At 33.2% G+C, this 17,186-nt stretch overlaps 2 protein-coding genes across 2 annotated transcripts; one reads left to right on the top strand and one right to left on the bottom strand.

Moving 5' to 3' along the window:
* Positions 1 to 171: 171 nt before the first annotated feature.
* Myo31df (Unconventional myosin ID) lies at positions 172 to 12,135 on the top strand. The gene is made up of 15 exons (XM_083092581.1): positions 172 to 389; positions 5,843 to 5,949; positions 6,167 to 6,362; positions 6,582 to 6,801; positions 6,910 to 7,122; positions 7,237 to 7,440; positions 7,524 to 7,722; positions 7,810 to 7,979; positions 8,066 to 8,326; positions 8,444 to 8,688; positions 8,911 to 9,073; positions 9,189 to 9,521; positions 9,672 to 9,862; positions 9,930 to 10,178; positions 10,392 to 12,135. The coding sequence occupies exons 1-15, from the start codon at positions 301 to 303 to the stop codon at positions 10,603 to 10,605; spliced, it is 3,054 nt and encodes a 1,017-aa protein (XP_082948707.1). The 5' UTR covers positions 172 to 300; the 3' UTR covers positions 10,606 to 12,135.
* Positions 12,136 to 12,228: 93 nt separating this feature from the next.
* Usp5 (ubiquitin specific protease 5) lies at positions 12,229 to 16,794 on the bottom strand. Its single transcript, XM_083092584.1, has 13 exons — positions 16,513 to 16,794; positions 16,300 to 16,425; positions 15,749 to 15,925; positions 15,575 to 15,681; positions 14,718 to 15,245; positions 14,525 to 14,596; positions 14,259 to 14,448; positions 13,992 to 14,144; positions 13,731 to 13,912; positions 13,106 to 13,485; positions 12,814 to 13,026; positions 12,456 to 12,565; positions 12,229 to 12,361 (listed from the first exon to the last, which is right to left on the bottom strand). The coding sequence occupies exons 1-13, from the start codon at positions 16,612 to 16,614 to the stop codon at positions 12,296 to 12,298; spliced, it is 2,406 nt and encodes an 801-aa protein (XP_082948710.1). The 5' UTR covers positions 16,615 to 16,794; the 3' UTR covers positions 12,229 to 12,295.
* Between the last annotated feature and the right edge of the window lie 392 nt (positions 16,795 to 17,186).

Consider the following 17,186-nt stretch of genomic DNA (forward strand, 5'->3'; position numbering starts at 1 on the left):
TAATCCCAAGAAAGATAAACTTGGAGAACAGAAATCACCCGTAGAGCATTCCACTGATACGGCGTTGCACGATCTACGGCGCGTCGTCATCGACCAATCGAAAGGACGGAGCGGGAGGTCTGAAGATGACCGCATTCGTCGCGCAAGATAGCGAAGTTGGCCGATGAAGGGCCCGAGCGGCGAGCACCACGCGAGCCAACCATCAGTGCGCGCGGGTCGGTCGCGCGCGGTGGTTGGTCGCGTCGAGTTACCGGTGAAACTGTCGCGAGTGTCTCGTGTGCGCGTGTGAGATAAAGCGAGATGGCGAGCCAGGACGACATCGGCATCGGCGATTTCGTGCTGCTGGACGAGATTACGGTCGATCGCGTGGTGGAGAATCTCAAGACGAGGTGGGTACGCGCGTCGCCGAGGACGCCGGCGAGGATCGCGGACACGATGACAGATGAACGGCTGAGGGGAGCGTCGTGCGCGCGCGCGCGCGCGCACGCACCACGCGTTCCCTTCGCCGTCGGCGACGGCGGGCCTCGTACCCTGTTCGGTTCGTCGCGGCGTCCGCGAGAGGGTGTGGCCTGCGTGTCAGCAGGTGTTGGTGATGGGTTTCACCTTTAAAAAGACTGTTTAAATAATAATCAAGTACGTTGGCTGACCGATTTTTCGTCGATTTTCAAGAAAAAATGGCGTTAGGATTATTTAAAGATTAATTACACGACAGGTAATTTTATCTAATGTTGACGACAGAGAAACGGAAGAGACGTGTGGATGATATGAAACATATCCGCAGTGACTTCACATAGAGAGATAAAAGAATGCAAATTATGAAATAATATACGCATTATTTCCGTTTTCCTTATTTTCTTTTTTATTTTTCTTATCTTTGCTGTAAAATGTTAAAAGCTATTCGTAATGTATGTTGAACTTGACCCACTGAAGGCAAAAATGTGAAGGTTATTTCCACCGGTTGTTTAGCCTTGGTCAATTAATTGTGGTTAACGATAGTCTTTCTTTGTGCGAGGATCGTGAGGTATTTTTTTTTATTATAGTTAAAAATGCGACAAAAAAATATGCGAAACTTCCAACTGCGCTATAACAAACTTTACACGAGCTAATCCCATATCTCTATTTTTTTGTTATTTTAAATTTTACGTCAATTCTTACTTTAGTATCTTTATTAGAGTTTGGATCTCTCTAAATAAAATTATTCTAGTTAAAAAAATAAATAGAAATCGAACATAACTTATTTTCATCTAATGATATCCATACAAGTTTAGATTAATAATCAAAGAATAACAATTGTGACATAAAAGATAAATTTATATTACAAATTAAATTAATAAAAAAAATTATATTATATAATAAAATTATAAAATAAAATTATATTATATTATATAAAAATATTTTACATGTAAGTGACGACATATACATTTCGATGCTTTTTTAACAATCGACTTTTTTTCGTAGAATAAAAGACCATTTTATAAAATGCGTAAAAGTCACGTATACTCTTAAGCATCTCACAATCAGTAGTAAAAATCCTGAGATAAGAATCAGTGAAACTTGGCGAGGTCATACACATGTCAAAGCATTCCAAATGAATTCCACGAATCTTCAACGCAAGCCAAACGACGCACTGGAACAGGAGAACCACAGTGTGTTCATATCATAAAAAGCAAGAATTACAGACAAACATCTCCAGCAACTACAGAAGATGCAGGAATTAAGAGAGATCAGAACATATATATTTTGCACGCTGATACTCGTTAAAAATATCGAACAATAAGGATGGTTTTATTATTTTTACATAACATAAAGTTATTTCTTTTTTTCTAGCCCTCAGTTTTCATGCCCTTATTTTCATACAGTTGATAACTTTAATGATTATAGTTTCTGTCATTTTCGTAGAGTGAGTTGACGCTAATTATGGTTAACTCTATATTATGTGCTTTCCATGTATATTGCAGGTGGGTTGTAATTTAGAAATAGAATACCAGGCTGCAATAGAGCATGGTTGCAGTCTTAAATGATAGCAATTGCGGAGCGATTGCATCGACGCTAACTGGCGTTAATTATAGTTAAACAGTTAATTCTTCGTCTTTCGCAGACATAATTTAGAATAAAAAACGAACTGCAATTTAGAATAAAAAATTGCTATTTTTAGCAGCACGTTGGTGCAGAATTAACCTAATTAACCGAGATCGTGTGTTGATCCAAGTCGAGCCAAATGTACCGCAAATAGTCAAACTAATCTCTCTCTCGTGAATAAATATTTTTCGTTTAATTTAAATTAATGAAAAATTGACAGGGCTCAATTATAGAGATGTTCAATATTAAATTATTTTAATATTAAAAATAATATTAAAAATTAATCAAATAAATTACAAAAGACTAAGAACCAAGCGATGTTAAAGCGTGAAAAAATAATTATTATTTGTTATATAAATCAATTAAATATATAAAAATTTGTTTATATATTTAATTAATATCTTTTATATATTTGATTAATATCTTATGAACCTCTTTTTAATTGCATATTTATTAAAAATTAATATTAATAATCTTTCTAGGCATTAATTTATTTAATTTTCAATTTTGGACGATCGTGACCCTTCGCATAAATCCTTTCTTTACATCGTAATCACATTAATCGATTCGTTTTTTTCGAAGATATGTAACTGACGCGTTATAAGCGACGTATATAAATTAGAAAATTGTAGCTCGCTGTCGCACAAAAAAAGCACGTCAGGGAAATTATTCTGACTCACCTGACTCACTGTACTATTCCAACTATACCTGACTATACCCGATTATGCCTATATTGTGGAAGCGTGGAATTGAATATCGCACCGCGAGCAACTGACGGAAGCGACGATACCTGTTGCACGGTTACGCGGGCGTATAGTTTTATTATGCGTACAAAAGAGCGTATTCACACGCAACGCGTGCTTGCGTGCGTCCGCCGTAAAGTCGTATGCGTGGAGACCGGAGACACGATCTAATAACATAATTGAAGATAAAATAGGGACATTACTCCGCATTGTACGAGACACACTTTGTCTCATCAATATGTGTAATTTCGTGATTTATAAGAAATTTTTTATTTCCTTTTGCGAATATTATATTTCTTAAATGTTCAAGAAATATATAAATAAATACCTATAAATATATATTTTTTAATATATTGTCAATTTTCATGACTCTGCAGAATTCTCCGTAATTTCTTGTCCATAAAAAGAAAAAAAATTATGATTTCTTATCATCATTTAGACTAATTTGATAATGTTTTGAAAAAATTATATTTTTTTATATTTTATTAAATATTTTATAAAATATTTTTATATAATATAAAATATAATACTTATTGATTGACATTTGAATCGATTATAGTGGTCGAGGTCTAACGATGCAAGCGCATGACGCATTTCTTGGAAGCTATATATGTATATTTATGAGTGAAGATGAATGACGCGCTCTGATTCATCGTACACTGAAGTTACACCAAATGCATAATGGAAAATCGCGAATAGATCGTTAGATTAAATCAAATTGAGAGCATCAACAAAGAGAGCAATCAATTGGACAGAAATATCTAATTGATTTAGGAACAAATTGCTTAGGATAAATAAATCCGATTAGATAGATGTAGAGAGATTAAAAATTTCTTAATCAGCTATTTAAAAGAATAGTTGTATAATATTTATAATGTACAATACTTAATTTTTTAAGAGGTAAACTAAAGATTTAAATTCGAGAAATATTTAAGTATATAAATATTAGTTTAAGCATATATAAATATAAAGAACGAATCTAGAAAATAAAATACGAATTTTTAGATTATATTACAATTTAAGTGAATTATTTGAATTAATTTATCGCAATGTCATAATTTGACTAGAAAATATTTCCTGATGAAATATTTTCCGCATCAATTCCGCATTTTGTGTGCTATTATATCTATTATATAATTTATATCTCTCTCTCCATAATCACGTTTCGAACGATTCAAATACGTATTATCAAATCACTTCCGAACTAGATTTCAAACGGGTTTGCCTAGAATTTTTTTCTATGCTTCAACGAAACTACTAATACTGTTCCCTCTACAACTTTCACGGAAAAGGTCAAAAAACCATATCGGAAAAATGCACTTAAGAGATAAAGATCTTGGCTCTATTTAGCGTTAAAGATATCCGGCAGCGAAATGCGACCTTAACAAGAAATCTAACAAAACAAGTAAGATAATACATAAAATGCAATTATTTTCGCAGTATAATAATTTCACGAAAAATGTCTTAATTGAAAACGATTATCATAAAAAAATAATTGATATTATATAATATACATATATAGTATAGTATAATAATATACATATATTTTATACAAGTACAATCTCACATAATATGTACACTGAGGAAAAAAGTTGTTAACTTGACTAAACCATTCAATTAAATTATTATTTTTTTAATTGAAATATTTAATTATTTAAATTAAATAATACATATTAAATCTAACATCTGACATCTATTTAATTTAAATATTTCAATATTTCAATTAAAAATGATAATTTAGTTGAACGGTTTGGTCAAGTTAACTTTTTTCTAAGTGTATATATAAGTCAATTACAAATGTTTCTCGTGACAGATTAAATATAAGTTTGAGTTTTTATTTTCGCCAATTGTGTTACATTATTTCGGCCAACGACTCGCATTTTAATATCGTCTCTGACGGCAACATGAAACGAGAGACGAGCGAGTGCGTTTAGCGGTAAATAGAGAATGGTGAACGTTCAAAGACGTATCCTAGGATACGCGCGATGAATATATACATATATATGTATATGCGGCTCGCGTAATCCTTATCGGGGTTCGTGTTGGCGATGAGTCATCATACTCGAATCGTTGCATACCGGATTGTGTTCGCGTAATTTCGCGACATTTGGACGTAAGCGGTTGATAATTAATTACGAAGTAGCAATTACCACACATACTGGTAAAAAATAAAATAAAATAAAAATAAAATAGGAAAAATATATCGCAAATTTAATTTTTTTAATGATTAGAGAATATAATTATTTTTATCGTTTTATTTATCTTAAAGAATAGAATCGTTAAACCAGAATTTTTCGAGATTATAATTAATGGTACATACTAATTAAAATTATAAAATGACACTTTTTCGCCAATTAAATATTGGATTATCTAGCTTTTTTAGCTTGTTAAAGGTCTTAAATCTTTTTAAAAGGTCTTAAATCTTTTTAAGACGAATTAGACTTTTTAAACGAAAAATATTCTTGCATATATCGAAAATATATAATTATATAATATATATATATATATATATATATATATATATGCATATAATTATATAATATATAAATTATATAATATATATATGCATATAATTATATAATATATAAATATATAATTGATTTAAAAACTTTACCACGAGTTAGAAGTGCAATTATTTGCACTAGTGAGTACGCAACATTGTCATCCAAGTAAAGAAAGAAAAGTGACTCATTATGCTTCGGTAATCTCAAAGTCGATCCTGTACGAGCGATAATTCTTATCTCTCGTTAGCGCGAATGAAAATATCAATTTATAATTTTTGTAAAACGTAAAACTTGAAGAATCTAAACAATTCCTAATTTGAATAAGACGTTTCCTCGAATCTTGTGTACGCAAAATAAGAATATTCGCGTTATTTCAATATTGTAAAAATAATTATCATTATCAAAAAAGATTTGATTTCAATCAGATAAATTTATTCACAATATATCTCTATTTTATTTAGTTAAACCTTCTCTCTGCATGTTCTCTATTGATATTCTATTGATATTCTGTTGCAGATTTAATGGAGGGAAGATTTATACGTACATCGGCGAAGTATGCGTTAGTGTGAATCCTTATAGAAACACTAACATCTACGATGCAGACTATATTAATAAGTACAAAGGTACACGCAAATAAAATTATACGGAAGGAAGAGAAAGAAAGAGAGAGAATACTAAAAATATTAATATTAATATTTTAAAAAAGGAGAATATTTAGATTATATCAAGATCGTATACTTACATCAAGATTATATAATTAGTTTAAAAATGACGCATATTCTGTATATTGTATTCTGTATATTTCTTTTAAATTTTTTCTATTTTTAAAATTGCTTTCAGGTAGAGAATTGTTTGAAAATCCGCCGCACATCTTCGCGGTCGCGGATGCGGTGCATAAAGAGATGAAGCAACAGGGCAGAGACACTTGTATAGTGATAAGCGGCGAATCGGGCTCCGGTAAAACGGAAGCTAGTAAAATCATTATGAAATATATCGCTGCAGTAACGAATCTAAGCGGACAGCAAGAAATCGAGAGGTATAAATTATCAGTAAAACGAATCGGCAATTATCAACTTTCATTATCTAATCTATCTTGCGATACTCGATAAGCGATAAAGTTTAATATCTTACAAGTGCATTTTTACAAACGATTGTAGATTGTTAGATTGCTTGATATAAGATCCCATCAAAAATATTTTCATTTTGTGACAACAGTATTAAGCGTGTCAAAACGTGATTGTGCATTCATCCGCAGGGTAAAGAATATTCTCATTCAATCGAACTCGATATTGGAAGCTTTCGGCAATGCCAAGACAAACAGGAACGATAACTCGTCACGGTTCGGAAAGTATATGGATATCAATTTTGATTTCAAAGGAGACCCTGTTGGCGGTCACGTAACCAATTATCTCCTCGAGAAATCACGGGTGGTGTATCAACAAAGGGGAGAACGCAACTTTCATTGCTTTTATCAGGTATCGTTGCAGGGTCTTCTCTAATCTTTATAGAAACTAAAGACTATAGATTTATCATGGAAAATACATATTGCCAGGGTTAAAGAGTAACACATTTGATTTTTTCAGTTATTAAATGGCTGCAGCGAGGCCGAATTAAACAAGCTACGTTTGGTCCGCGATCCGGCCGCCTACTACTTTGTCGGTAACGGAAGCAATAATAAAACGTCCATCTCCGACAGAGGCGACTATAAAACCGTTTGCACTGCCATGACCACCCTCGGATTCTCCCCGAATGAGACGCAGACCGTGTGGAATATCATTGCTGGTATCTTGCATTTGGTAGGTATAGTTGACATAATCGCTATAAAATTACTTTTCTCCAATCTCTTATATTTTTGTTTCGGAGTCTCTTATGCTAGTTTCATTCAACATTACTTTCTTATTATTTTTCAGGGTAACGTCACCTTCAGATTGGACGACGATAAGCTCATAATTGAAAATAACAGTGCTTTAAATGACACCGCTAAATTGTTCTCCATAAGTTCGAAAGATCTGAGCACTGCTCTTTCACAAAGAGTCATAGCGGCGGGTGGAGAAGTCATGCAGAAGACTCACACTTTAATAGAGGCCGAGTATGGCCGAGATGCTCTGGCAAAGGTATAATTCATCTCGCGCATGCGAGTTCATTTTCTCCTTTATAAAATTCATTATATATTGAGATAAATTTATAAATTTTTTAGGCTATATACGAACGATTGTTCACGTGGATAGTGTCGCGGGTCAATGATTCAATCAACGTAAATGACAACAACAAGATAAAGAGATACGGAACGCTGATCGGTGTACTTGACATCTATGGTTTCGAAATCTTCGACATGAATAGTTTTGAACAATTTTGCATCAATTATTGCAACGAGAAACTGCAACAGCTCTTCATCGGTAAACATAACGCTATTCGTGAAAATATTTTGAACTGTGAGAATTGTAAGATTATTATAATCGTAATTAGAAACATTTTTATTATAGAGTTGGTGCTGAAACAAGAACAAGAGGAATATCAGAAGGAAGGAATTGCTTGGCAAAACATTGAATACTTCAACAATCAGATTATTTGCGATTTAGTTGAACAATCTCATAAGGGAATTATAGCGATCATGGATGAAGCTTGTCTCAATGTCGGAAAAGTCACTGACGAAGTAATTGCAAGATTTATATTTTTAAATTAATTAAGAAATTAAGAAATTCTTCTGAGGATTAAAACAAAAAATACTTTATTCTCTAGATACTTCTCAATGCAATGGATAAAAAACTAGCAGATCATAAACACTATAGTTCTCGACAATTAAAGCCAATGGATAAAGAGTTGGAACACAGAACACAGTTCAAGGTCAAACACTATGCCGGTGATGTGATTTACAATATCAGCGGCTTCCTCGACAAAAATAAAGATACGCTTTTCCAAGACTTCAAACGTTTACTTTATAAAAGTAATAATTCCATAATTAGTAAAATGTGGCCTGAAGGTGCCCAAAATATTTTGAAGGTACGATGATGATCACGCATTTAACACTAAATGTAGCTAAATGTATTTATTTTATTCATTATTAGATTTCGAAGAGGTAATATTTAATTAAATTAGTTCATTACCGAATTATTTTAGACAACGAAAAGGCCTTTAACTGCTGGCACATTGTTCCGCAATTCTATGATTGCACTGGTGAAAAACTTGGCGAGTAAGGAACCGTTCTACGTTAGGTGTATAAAACCTAACGAAGTAAAATCTCCCGTCGTGTTCGACGACGAGAGAGTGAATCATCAAGTGAGATATTTGGGACTCTTGGAGAATATATTGGTGAGAAGAGCTGGTTTTGTTTACAGGCAACGATATGACAGATTCCTAAAAAGGTATTAGACAATAAAATTAAAGATTGTTTATATAAATTGTCAATCAATATATAAGATAACAATAAAAATGCCAAAAAAAGATATAATAAGATATGTATAATAAGAATTGCGCGAAGATTGAGAAATTAAGACAAAAGATTTATGAATTTATTCCTTAAAAAATCTTAAAACTAGTCCAAAGTTATAATTGTCGTAAAAGTTAAATTTATTTTCCATTGCTAGATATAAAATGATATCACAATATACGTGGCCAAACTTCCGAGGTGGTAACGACAAGGACGGTGTACGCACATTGATGGAAGAGAAAAATTTCTCAAATGATGTTAAATATGGTCACACGAAGATATTTATTCGCTCGCCACAAACCCTATTTGCGTTAGAGAAGGTTAGTCACAACATATATAAATGATCTAATCTAATTTTAGACACATTACATGTGACAATCTGTCCTCATATTAGATATTGATATCACTTACAGATTGATATTATTTCATTCACAGGCTCGCAGCGATTTAATACCGGGTATCGTGATCCTCCTGCAGAAACAATGGCGAGGATATCTCTGTCGTCAAAAGTACAAGAAGATGAAGGCCGCGTTAGTTCTAATGGACCATTATAAAAGATACAAACGACGTATTTATATCAACGAGCTCGAGCGAACATTCAGAAATGCCAAGAGTATGCAAAATTACGGCAAGCATTTACCGTGGCCGCGCGAAAATTTCGCTATAAGATACGTGGTGCCCGCCTTGAAGAATATGTATGCGAGATGGTGGGCGTGGATGGTGCTCAGAGTGATTCCTCGGGAAGATTGGCCGCAATTACGATTGAAGGCACGTTTTTTCCGCTATTTCTTTTCTATTGTTATTATACGAGCTAATAAAAATTACCATTTGTCAATTTTAAAGAAAATAGAAATTATAAATTTAATTTTTTTTAATCAAGCATAATTAATATAATTAATTTTATAATATCGTTATCAGATGGCAGCGGGTGCCGTGTTACGTTCAAAAAGATCTTACTGGGGCCAGGATCGTCGCTGGGAAGGAAATTACTTATCCAAGCAGGACGAGAATCCTCAGAGCGACGGCTTCAATTCCTCGATAAACAATCTTCGAAACACTGATCATTTCAAGACTGTCCTGTTTAGCGCATTTATCAGGAAAACCAACAGGTTTTTTCATTTTGTCAATCTTGTCAATTTTTTAATATACAATGTAATAATCTGACAAATTATGTAGGTTTAACAAGCAAGCGGATCGTGTTTTGGTAGTAACAGAACATGCCGTGTATAAATTGGACGATGTGAAATTTAAAAACATGAGGAAAGGCATGCCAATCGCGGAAATCACCGGTCTTAGCGTTTCACCGGGAAAGGATCAATTTATCGCGATACATTCGAATCGCGGAAATGATTTTATTCTGTCCATCACTGCCAAAGATGACAGGATCGGAGAGCTAGTTGGCATACTTAGCAACCGATACTATCAGTAAGACGTTTTAAAGATATTTTAAAGAAAATATTCCTTAGTTATATTTAAATATATCTGCATGCATTGTTTTTAATAATTATGTATAAATATATAAAGAAAGTATTTAAAGATTGTAAATTTCAGAGAATTTAATGTAATTTAAGTGAAAATTATATTTTTTAATTGCAATCTTTGGAAAATAATGAATAATAAGTCTTATTTTTTTAAAAGATTGCGCGGCGCCGATCTGCACGTAACAGTGGACATCAAGTTTAAATGCATGCTAGGCAATAAAAGCAAATTGTTACGTATCGAAGTGATGCCTGACGTGAACGAGCCTACATTCAGGAAAGACGGTAATCAAATTATTTATGCCATTCCACCATCAGTAAGTATCATTGATGGTGGCACTAATACTAGACAACAAATTCGCACGGCCAGTTAAAATCTGACAAATTCGAGGCTGTATCGAATATATTTTATAATAATATATATAGATTAAAATATGTCGAGCATCATGATACTATTGTTCAGAAAATCCAACAATTTCGCGAGACAATCAGATTTCGCGTTTGAAAGTTTTCCCAGTTAAAATGAATTAATTGTTCTACAATGCATAATTTTTTATGCAATATTAATATTAATGACGTGTGAACGTTATGACGTATGAAGATGCAATGCAATTTTGTTAGTAAGATTCAATTGAAAGTCCGATCAATGTTTGCATTTATTACATAATTAATTCAATTAAATGATATATAGAGAAATTCCTACTGCATCTTATTTGATCGGCACATATATTGATCGGAAATTCAATTTTTTTTTCTAGAAAAAGTTTTGGCAGGAATTATAATTACAGCAGGTAATACTTGATATAATCATGTTTTGTCAAAAAACATGAATTTTTCTTTAATATCTATCAATATTATTCACTCTATCTGTTTCTCTCAACAAGTTTAGTGTTAATGAAAAATTTTTAAAATATTAACATTTTCTTTTCAATTAAATGCTAAAAAATTTGAAACTTTATCACCACTATGCTTGCATAATAAACATGCAGAATTCAAAGATATTTATATTGCAGTACAAGTTATGTGATTTATGTAAAAGTCACTTTGAGCATACCATAAATTTTATAAATGCCGATATATTTCGTTAAATGTTGTGCACATATGGCGCATTTTTTTCTGTAAATAATTATATAGTATTATAAATATTGTTAGCTTGTTACAATAGTGTAAACACGAAATGTGAATTTACGAAACTAAGTTTCACCAGAGTATAGTAAATGCATAATTTATAGAAGATAATTTATAAACTATCTATTTTGTGGAGTTTTATTTTCCACAAAAGAAAATTCTATCAATGTTACAACGATTATATAGAATTTTTTATTAACTCTAACGTATTGTAAGCCTTCTACTTAGAATCAGATAGATCAAAATATTTTTTAAAGCTTTTTTATATAAATATACAAATTATATCAAAAGTAGAGGAATAGCAAGAGCAAGATATATAACTTTACACCATAGTGCCTGCCAATTCAATACAAAAAGTAACAAGAATTAAAAGTATTCTTTTCTAAGAGAAATTTTGCATCCTTCCATGTACTTAGATTTAGAAGAGACTTAAAAGATGTAGGAATATATATATATATATATATATATATATATAAATACGTGTATGATTAATCAAAATGTATGTATTATTTTGATTAGTTCGATGTTAATTTTCGATTTAACACGTGAAAAAAGATTATTGTATATTGTCATAAATGTCATTTTGGTATTTTTAAATACATTTATGAAGCATTTGTTAGAAACAAGATAGTCCACTCTTTTTTTAGTTTATATTTCTATATTTATAAAAAAACAATTATGTTATTTTAATTGGTATAATTGTGATCACAAAGCGCTCTAGAGCATGTTGAAAATGTCGTGCCATTGTTAGAAAATAAAATAAAATTTTCAATTTATATCTTATCATTTCTTATACTCCTATCATATAACGAAAACAAAACTGAGTGTTACCCGCATTTTCATTATATTTAATATATACATGTCACAAAGAGCATTTGTATCATTTTTTTATTGTTGAAAAAAACAATATCTTTATACAAAAGAATCGACTACACTTTAGTCGATCCGTTGATACATGTATATGTATCCTAATTCTTTCGGCGGGTTTTCGGATAAAGCAACCTGCAAGAATAAATTTATGTAAAAAAAAACGAAGGTTTTAAAAGATAAAAGCATAAAATATATAAAAAAAGATTATCTAGAAATAATGTCATACTTTTTCATCGTTAAATATCACCCATCGATCTTCCTTCAACAAATGACAAACGTAATGGCCTACCATCGTTGATGTGCCCATATGTGATATAAAGCCCACTAGTTTGTATCCTAAAGCACAAAAAAAACAAAAAAATCAGAGAAAATACATTTGATCTCAATGATGAATAAACAAATTTAACTTTGTAAATCTTACTATAAATTTGCTTGATAATTCTCTTTATTTGCAGTTTATTTTTCGATCTGTATCATTTAGGCATTAATTATGTTTTTATTGTTTTTTTAAGAGATATATTTTCTTTTAAATGATTAAGATTAGGCGACAAGTAGTTTGAGAAATAAATGATTTTGTGACTTACGACTGCTTCCGTCTCTAAAGTTTTCTTGCGTTGGCGTCGCAGTACTATCTGTGTCTTGGGCATCGAGTTCGGCCTGATGACTGAAAATCCAATCAGCTGCGCGCTCCAAGTTATTATTGGTTGCTTTGAGCGCTTTTGTCGCTTGCTCCCGTGTAAAGCCCATAGCCGTTACCATCTCCAAAGCAGCTTGATCCGCCACAAATGTATCTTCGCCTGAAATCAATCAATCAAATAATAGTCAATTAAAGAAAATCGAGTAATTATAGCTACTCGATGTCTGAAATGACCTTACCTGGCTTGAAATCGACTCCGGGTGGCACAAACGGTTCGTCAAAATCGGAATCCGCGATGTGCTCCATCACCCAATTGGTCGCGGCCTCGAGACTGCGATTTTCGGTAAAGTACAAGGCCCGTTTGCACGCATTCGGTGGAAAACCCATGTCCGTCAATTGATCAAGAAGAGCCGTATTATAAACAGGCGGAGGCGGAGTCACGCCGTCTGGCAACAATTCCTCACCAGGTTGTAAGCCGTTTCCGCGCAAAAAACTCAAATCTACCGTATCCGGCATTTCTATCGCTATGTCTAACTTGATGGGCGTCCAATCCTCCTTTACAGTAAATTTCTTTAGATGGATTAATAAATAATCCGGGAAACTGGCTAGTCTGGTAGTTCTAAAAGAGAATGTTATATGAAAGGATTCATCGTAAAAAATTAGATTAATCACTTTTTAACAAAATTATTCGAAAGAAATTAAATATTTAAATATAAACATAATATAATAAAATATAGTTGAAATATAATAAAGCATGGTTGATAGTTGAATGAAATCCAGATGTTCAAATATAAGATTATAAATTGAATGGAAAAACATAAATATTTACAATCAGATAGTAATCAAATGTACAATAATATTTACTTGTGTGCTATCGTTTTCTCATTCAAAGCCGAACTGTAAAACTGTTCCACAATTTCTGAACGACTGAAACTTTCGAGGCATGATGACAATTTTATACGAGGTCTTACGAGAGCATTGGAATCTAACTTTTGCCCTTTTGCTTCAGCTTCCTTTTTCTGGGTCTCGTAGGCAGTCACTTCATCCTTATATGATATATTGTTAGTTAATTACTTTTAGTAACAAAGACATCACTTTTTAAAAACACAATCAAATTATATGTACCTTATTCACTGCAGCTTCCAATGGTATCGGCAGCGGCAAGATATATTCCGGCCGATGTGTATATTTGACTTTATTAGATTTGCTACACTGATATCTTTCCTCCACTTTAAATTTAAAACATTCCGTGGGACACACCTCATGCCGACTGTTTCGCTATTCGATTAATTTTGCGATTAAAATGGCATCGACGATAACAAATATTTAATAATTAAGTCTGATAGTACACGAAACATTCGATTAAAATCCGAAAGCGATATTAATAATTACATTGAGTAGATTAATCAGGTAAAGAAGGAATTCCTGAGCGTCCTGTTGCCGGTTCGAGAAGAAGCCAGGATGTCCTCGACCGATCAGGACCTTAAACATACGCGGGGGAATACCTTGCTGCGATTCATCATCAGATTTACTCGGTGGTTCTGAATATTTGCCAGAGAGTAAGCCAAAACCCAGTTTCGCCCTAGAAAAATGGCAATTTCTCGAATTATACCTTGGACAATTGCCAAATTTTTTTATCCACAACTACCATAACTCACATTTGAATATTAACGTCTGATGCTGGGTCATGATAATTTTGCTGGAATATCTGTAGCGCCTTCTTCTCATATCTGAAATTTACAACCAATCTTAATATTCCTTTTATCGACAAGAAACTCCACTATTCATCCAAAAGTGGCTATGATAAAAATAATCATATGAAAAGAAGAAAATCATAAAAATTATACATACCTTTTGATAAAATCAGGAATAATGAATAACATTTGCATGACACTATTCAGATAACAAGAATTCCCCAGATTTATAAGTCCGGTGTAACCAGAACCGTATAATGGTGTAAGCTTGCTGGCAGCTTCCTGGAGAGACACCCATTCGCCGAACTTTTGATTGAGATCTAATTCTAGCTCAATCATCGACTTGTCCGTCTTTTCCATCTGCGCGATATTGATACCCCAATGTGACAGATGCAATGTTAAATTCGGGTCGTCCACCATATCGTCCTCGTCGTATGAAAACACATCGGCCTTGCCCCCTTTCGTAATCGTGCCTAGTTTCACAGCCAGCGGATAACCGGTCGAACGATAGTGCTCGATCGCATGGCCATTGCCGCCACTTCCATCGTAGAACTTGCGACCACAGAGTATGCTACCATCAGTCAGATTCAACCAAAGATTCTGCGTAAGATCGCATTTCTCGCATTTCCAACCGCTCGGTGGAATCTTCTTGCCATTGTCCAGCTGTTTCAGATTCGCAGCGTGTCTAAAAAAAATCAATACATTTTATAATCTTATTCAATTAATAGAAATTTTTTTGAGATATCTATCATAAGATAAATGTTATTCCAGAGATTAAAAGAGATTGAAAGAGGAAAATTATTTATCTATCTATTAGAAATAAAATTTTCATGTCTAATATATAAATTTCGAGTTATAATTGAAATTTAATACTAATACAATTATATATTCTGTAAACACACGATGAAATACAGCATTATCTTTATATTTGGACACAATTTTTTTAGCATTTTTTTACAATTAATTAAAATCATTCAATTAGTAAACTCCAACAAATTTTGTCAATAAACTCACTTTGATTCTGATCTGACCTCTCCATCCCATGTATTAGCTACAGCTTCTACTTGCGCTACCGCCCATGCACCTTCCATTTGTATTATAGTTTTGACAGCAAGCTCCACCTGTTTACAATTTTGTACATGTCCCTCAAGCATTAATAATTAACATAATTCTATGAATAAATCTTACCTTCTCAGGTAAATTGCTCGAGGGATAAGGAATGGACCAGAAATCAGGTAGAATGATTATATTATATTCCTCTTCATAAGTATATTTCTGTTGATCGGGCATGAATCCACCGGCTGTTCCTATTGCCAACCGCGTGATCTTTTTTTCAGGCCCATCTCCTTGTTCTTCAGATGGAATCTACAAGATTTTTATATATGTTTTTAAAGTCAGATAGAAAGACTTGCAAAAAAAGATATATATGTATCTGACAGATTCTTCACATATAATTTTTTGTAATATTTTTAACTAGTTAAGAGTAAAAATTATACATTGATAAAAAATTCCAACATTTGAATCACCAAGGACTTAAACATTATTTAGCATTATTCAGATACAGAAACAAACATATCAAACAACATCGTAACAGTCATCAAACAACAATAGAAGTATATCTAGTGTTAGCAAAGCACTCGTCAGACACTTTGAATATAAATGACATTGCACTTAAAAAGCAAAGTTCCACTTAAAGAGATAAGATCTTCAATATAATTTCTTGAATAAATTAAAATCACCTCTTTTCTTGTACGTTTGATATGAAGATACACAGGATACGAAGTCTTATTGTAGTACCACATAACATGGTCCTGACTCAAGCCAAGGAAGGACGTGAGGCTAACGTACAGACCAGTAGGCGAATCCTGAATGAAAAAATTTTCGATAATGATAATTCATGTTCGTCGCTCCGGGTGGTATCGAAAACAGAAAAAGACAAAAGGATATCTTACTGGCGTGTCGAAGGAGTAAACGCACTCGTCCTTGTATATCCTGTCGCCCCTTCGCGGGGTGTTGATCGTGTTCAGGTATTTCGTCAACGGCATCAATTCCATGGCGAGAAAAGCAGTGCCGGCGTATAATTTTGACAATTTCTCCCTTTCCTTCTTCAACAGATCTCAACGCGAAGATCCGCGCGAACTCCGCTAAATCACCGCCGCTAGAGGCGCTGGTTGTCATCTAACCTAACCTAACCCTAACCTAATCTGTGCAACATACATCGCCGCCGGCTCGCTTATCGATGACACTGCGAGAATCAGGGAACGACGGACCGGACCGATCGTGAAACTTAGGGAACGATGAAATTTTCTTTCGAATATTTTTTTACTCTCTTCTTTTTTCATCGGTTCTTTTAATATTATTCTCAATTTTTTTTAATTTCCTCGAAAGCATATCAATGTATTCGTAATCGCAATTAATTGATTCATTCCTTTCAACCGGTCCCAATGTCTGTTGAAATATATTTCAAAGATTTTATTTGTATTAAAATTTGTGTTTTGTGACTAACTTCGCGCTGCTTCCACCGTTTCCATGCTTCAACTTCAAGCTTCGAGAATTGTAGTGTCGCGAAGCAAAGGAACGTGTCGTGAGACGCAGTTCGAAACACTGCGTATTTTTTCCCGAGTTT

The sequence above is a fragment of the Camponotus vicinus genome, unplaced genomic scaffold, assembly GCF_025532165.1.
Source record: "Camponotus vicinus isolate PSW18456_S1 unplaced genomic scaffold, iyCamVici1.0 SCAF_2, whole genome shotgun sequence".
Lineage (NCBI taxonomy): Eukaryota > Metazoa > Arthropoda > Insecta > Hymenoptera > Formicidae > Camponotus > Camponotus vicinus.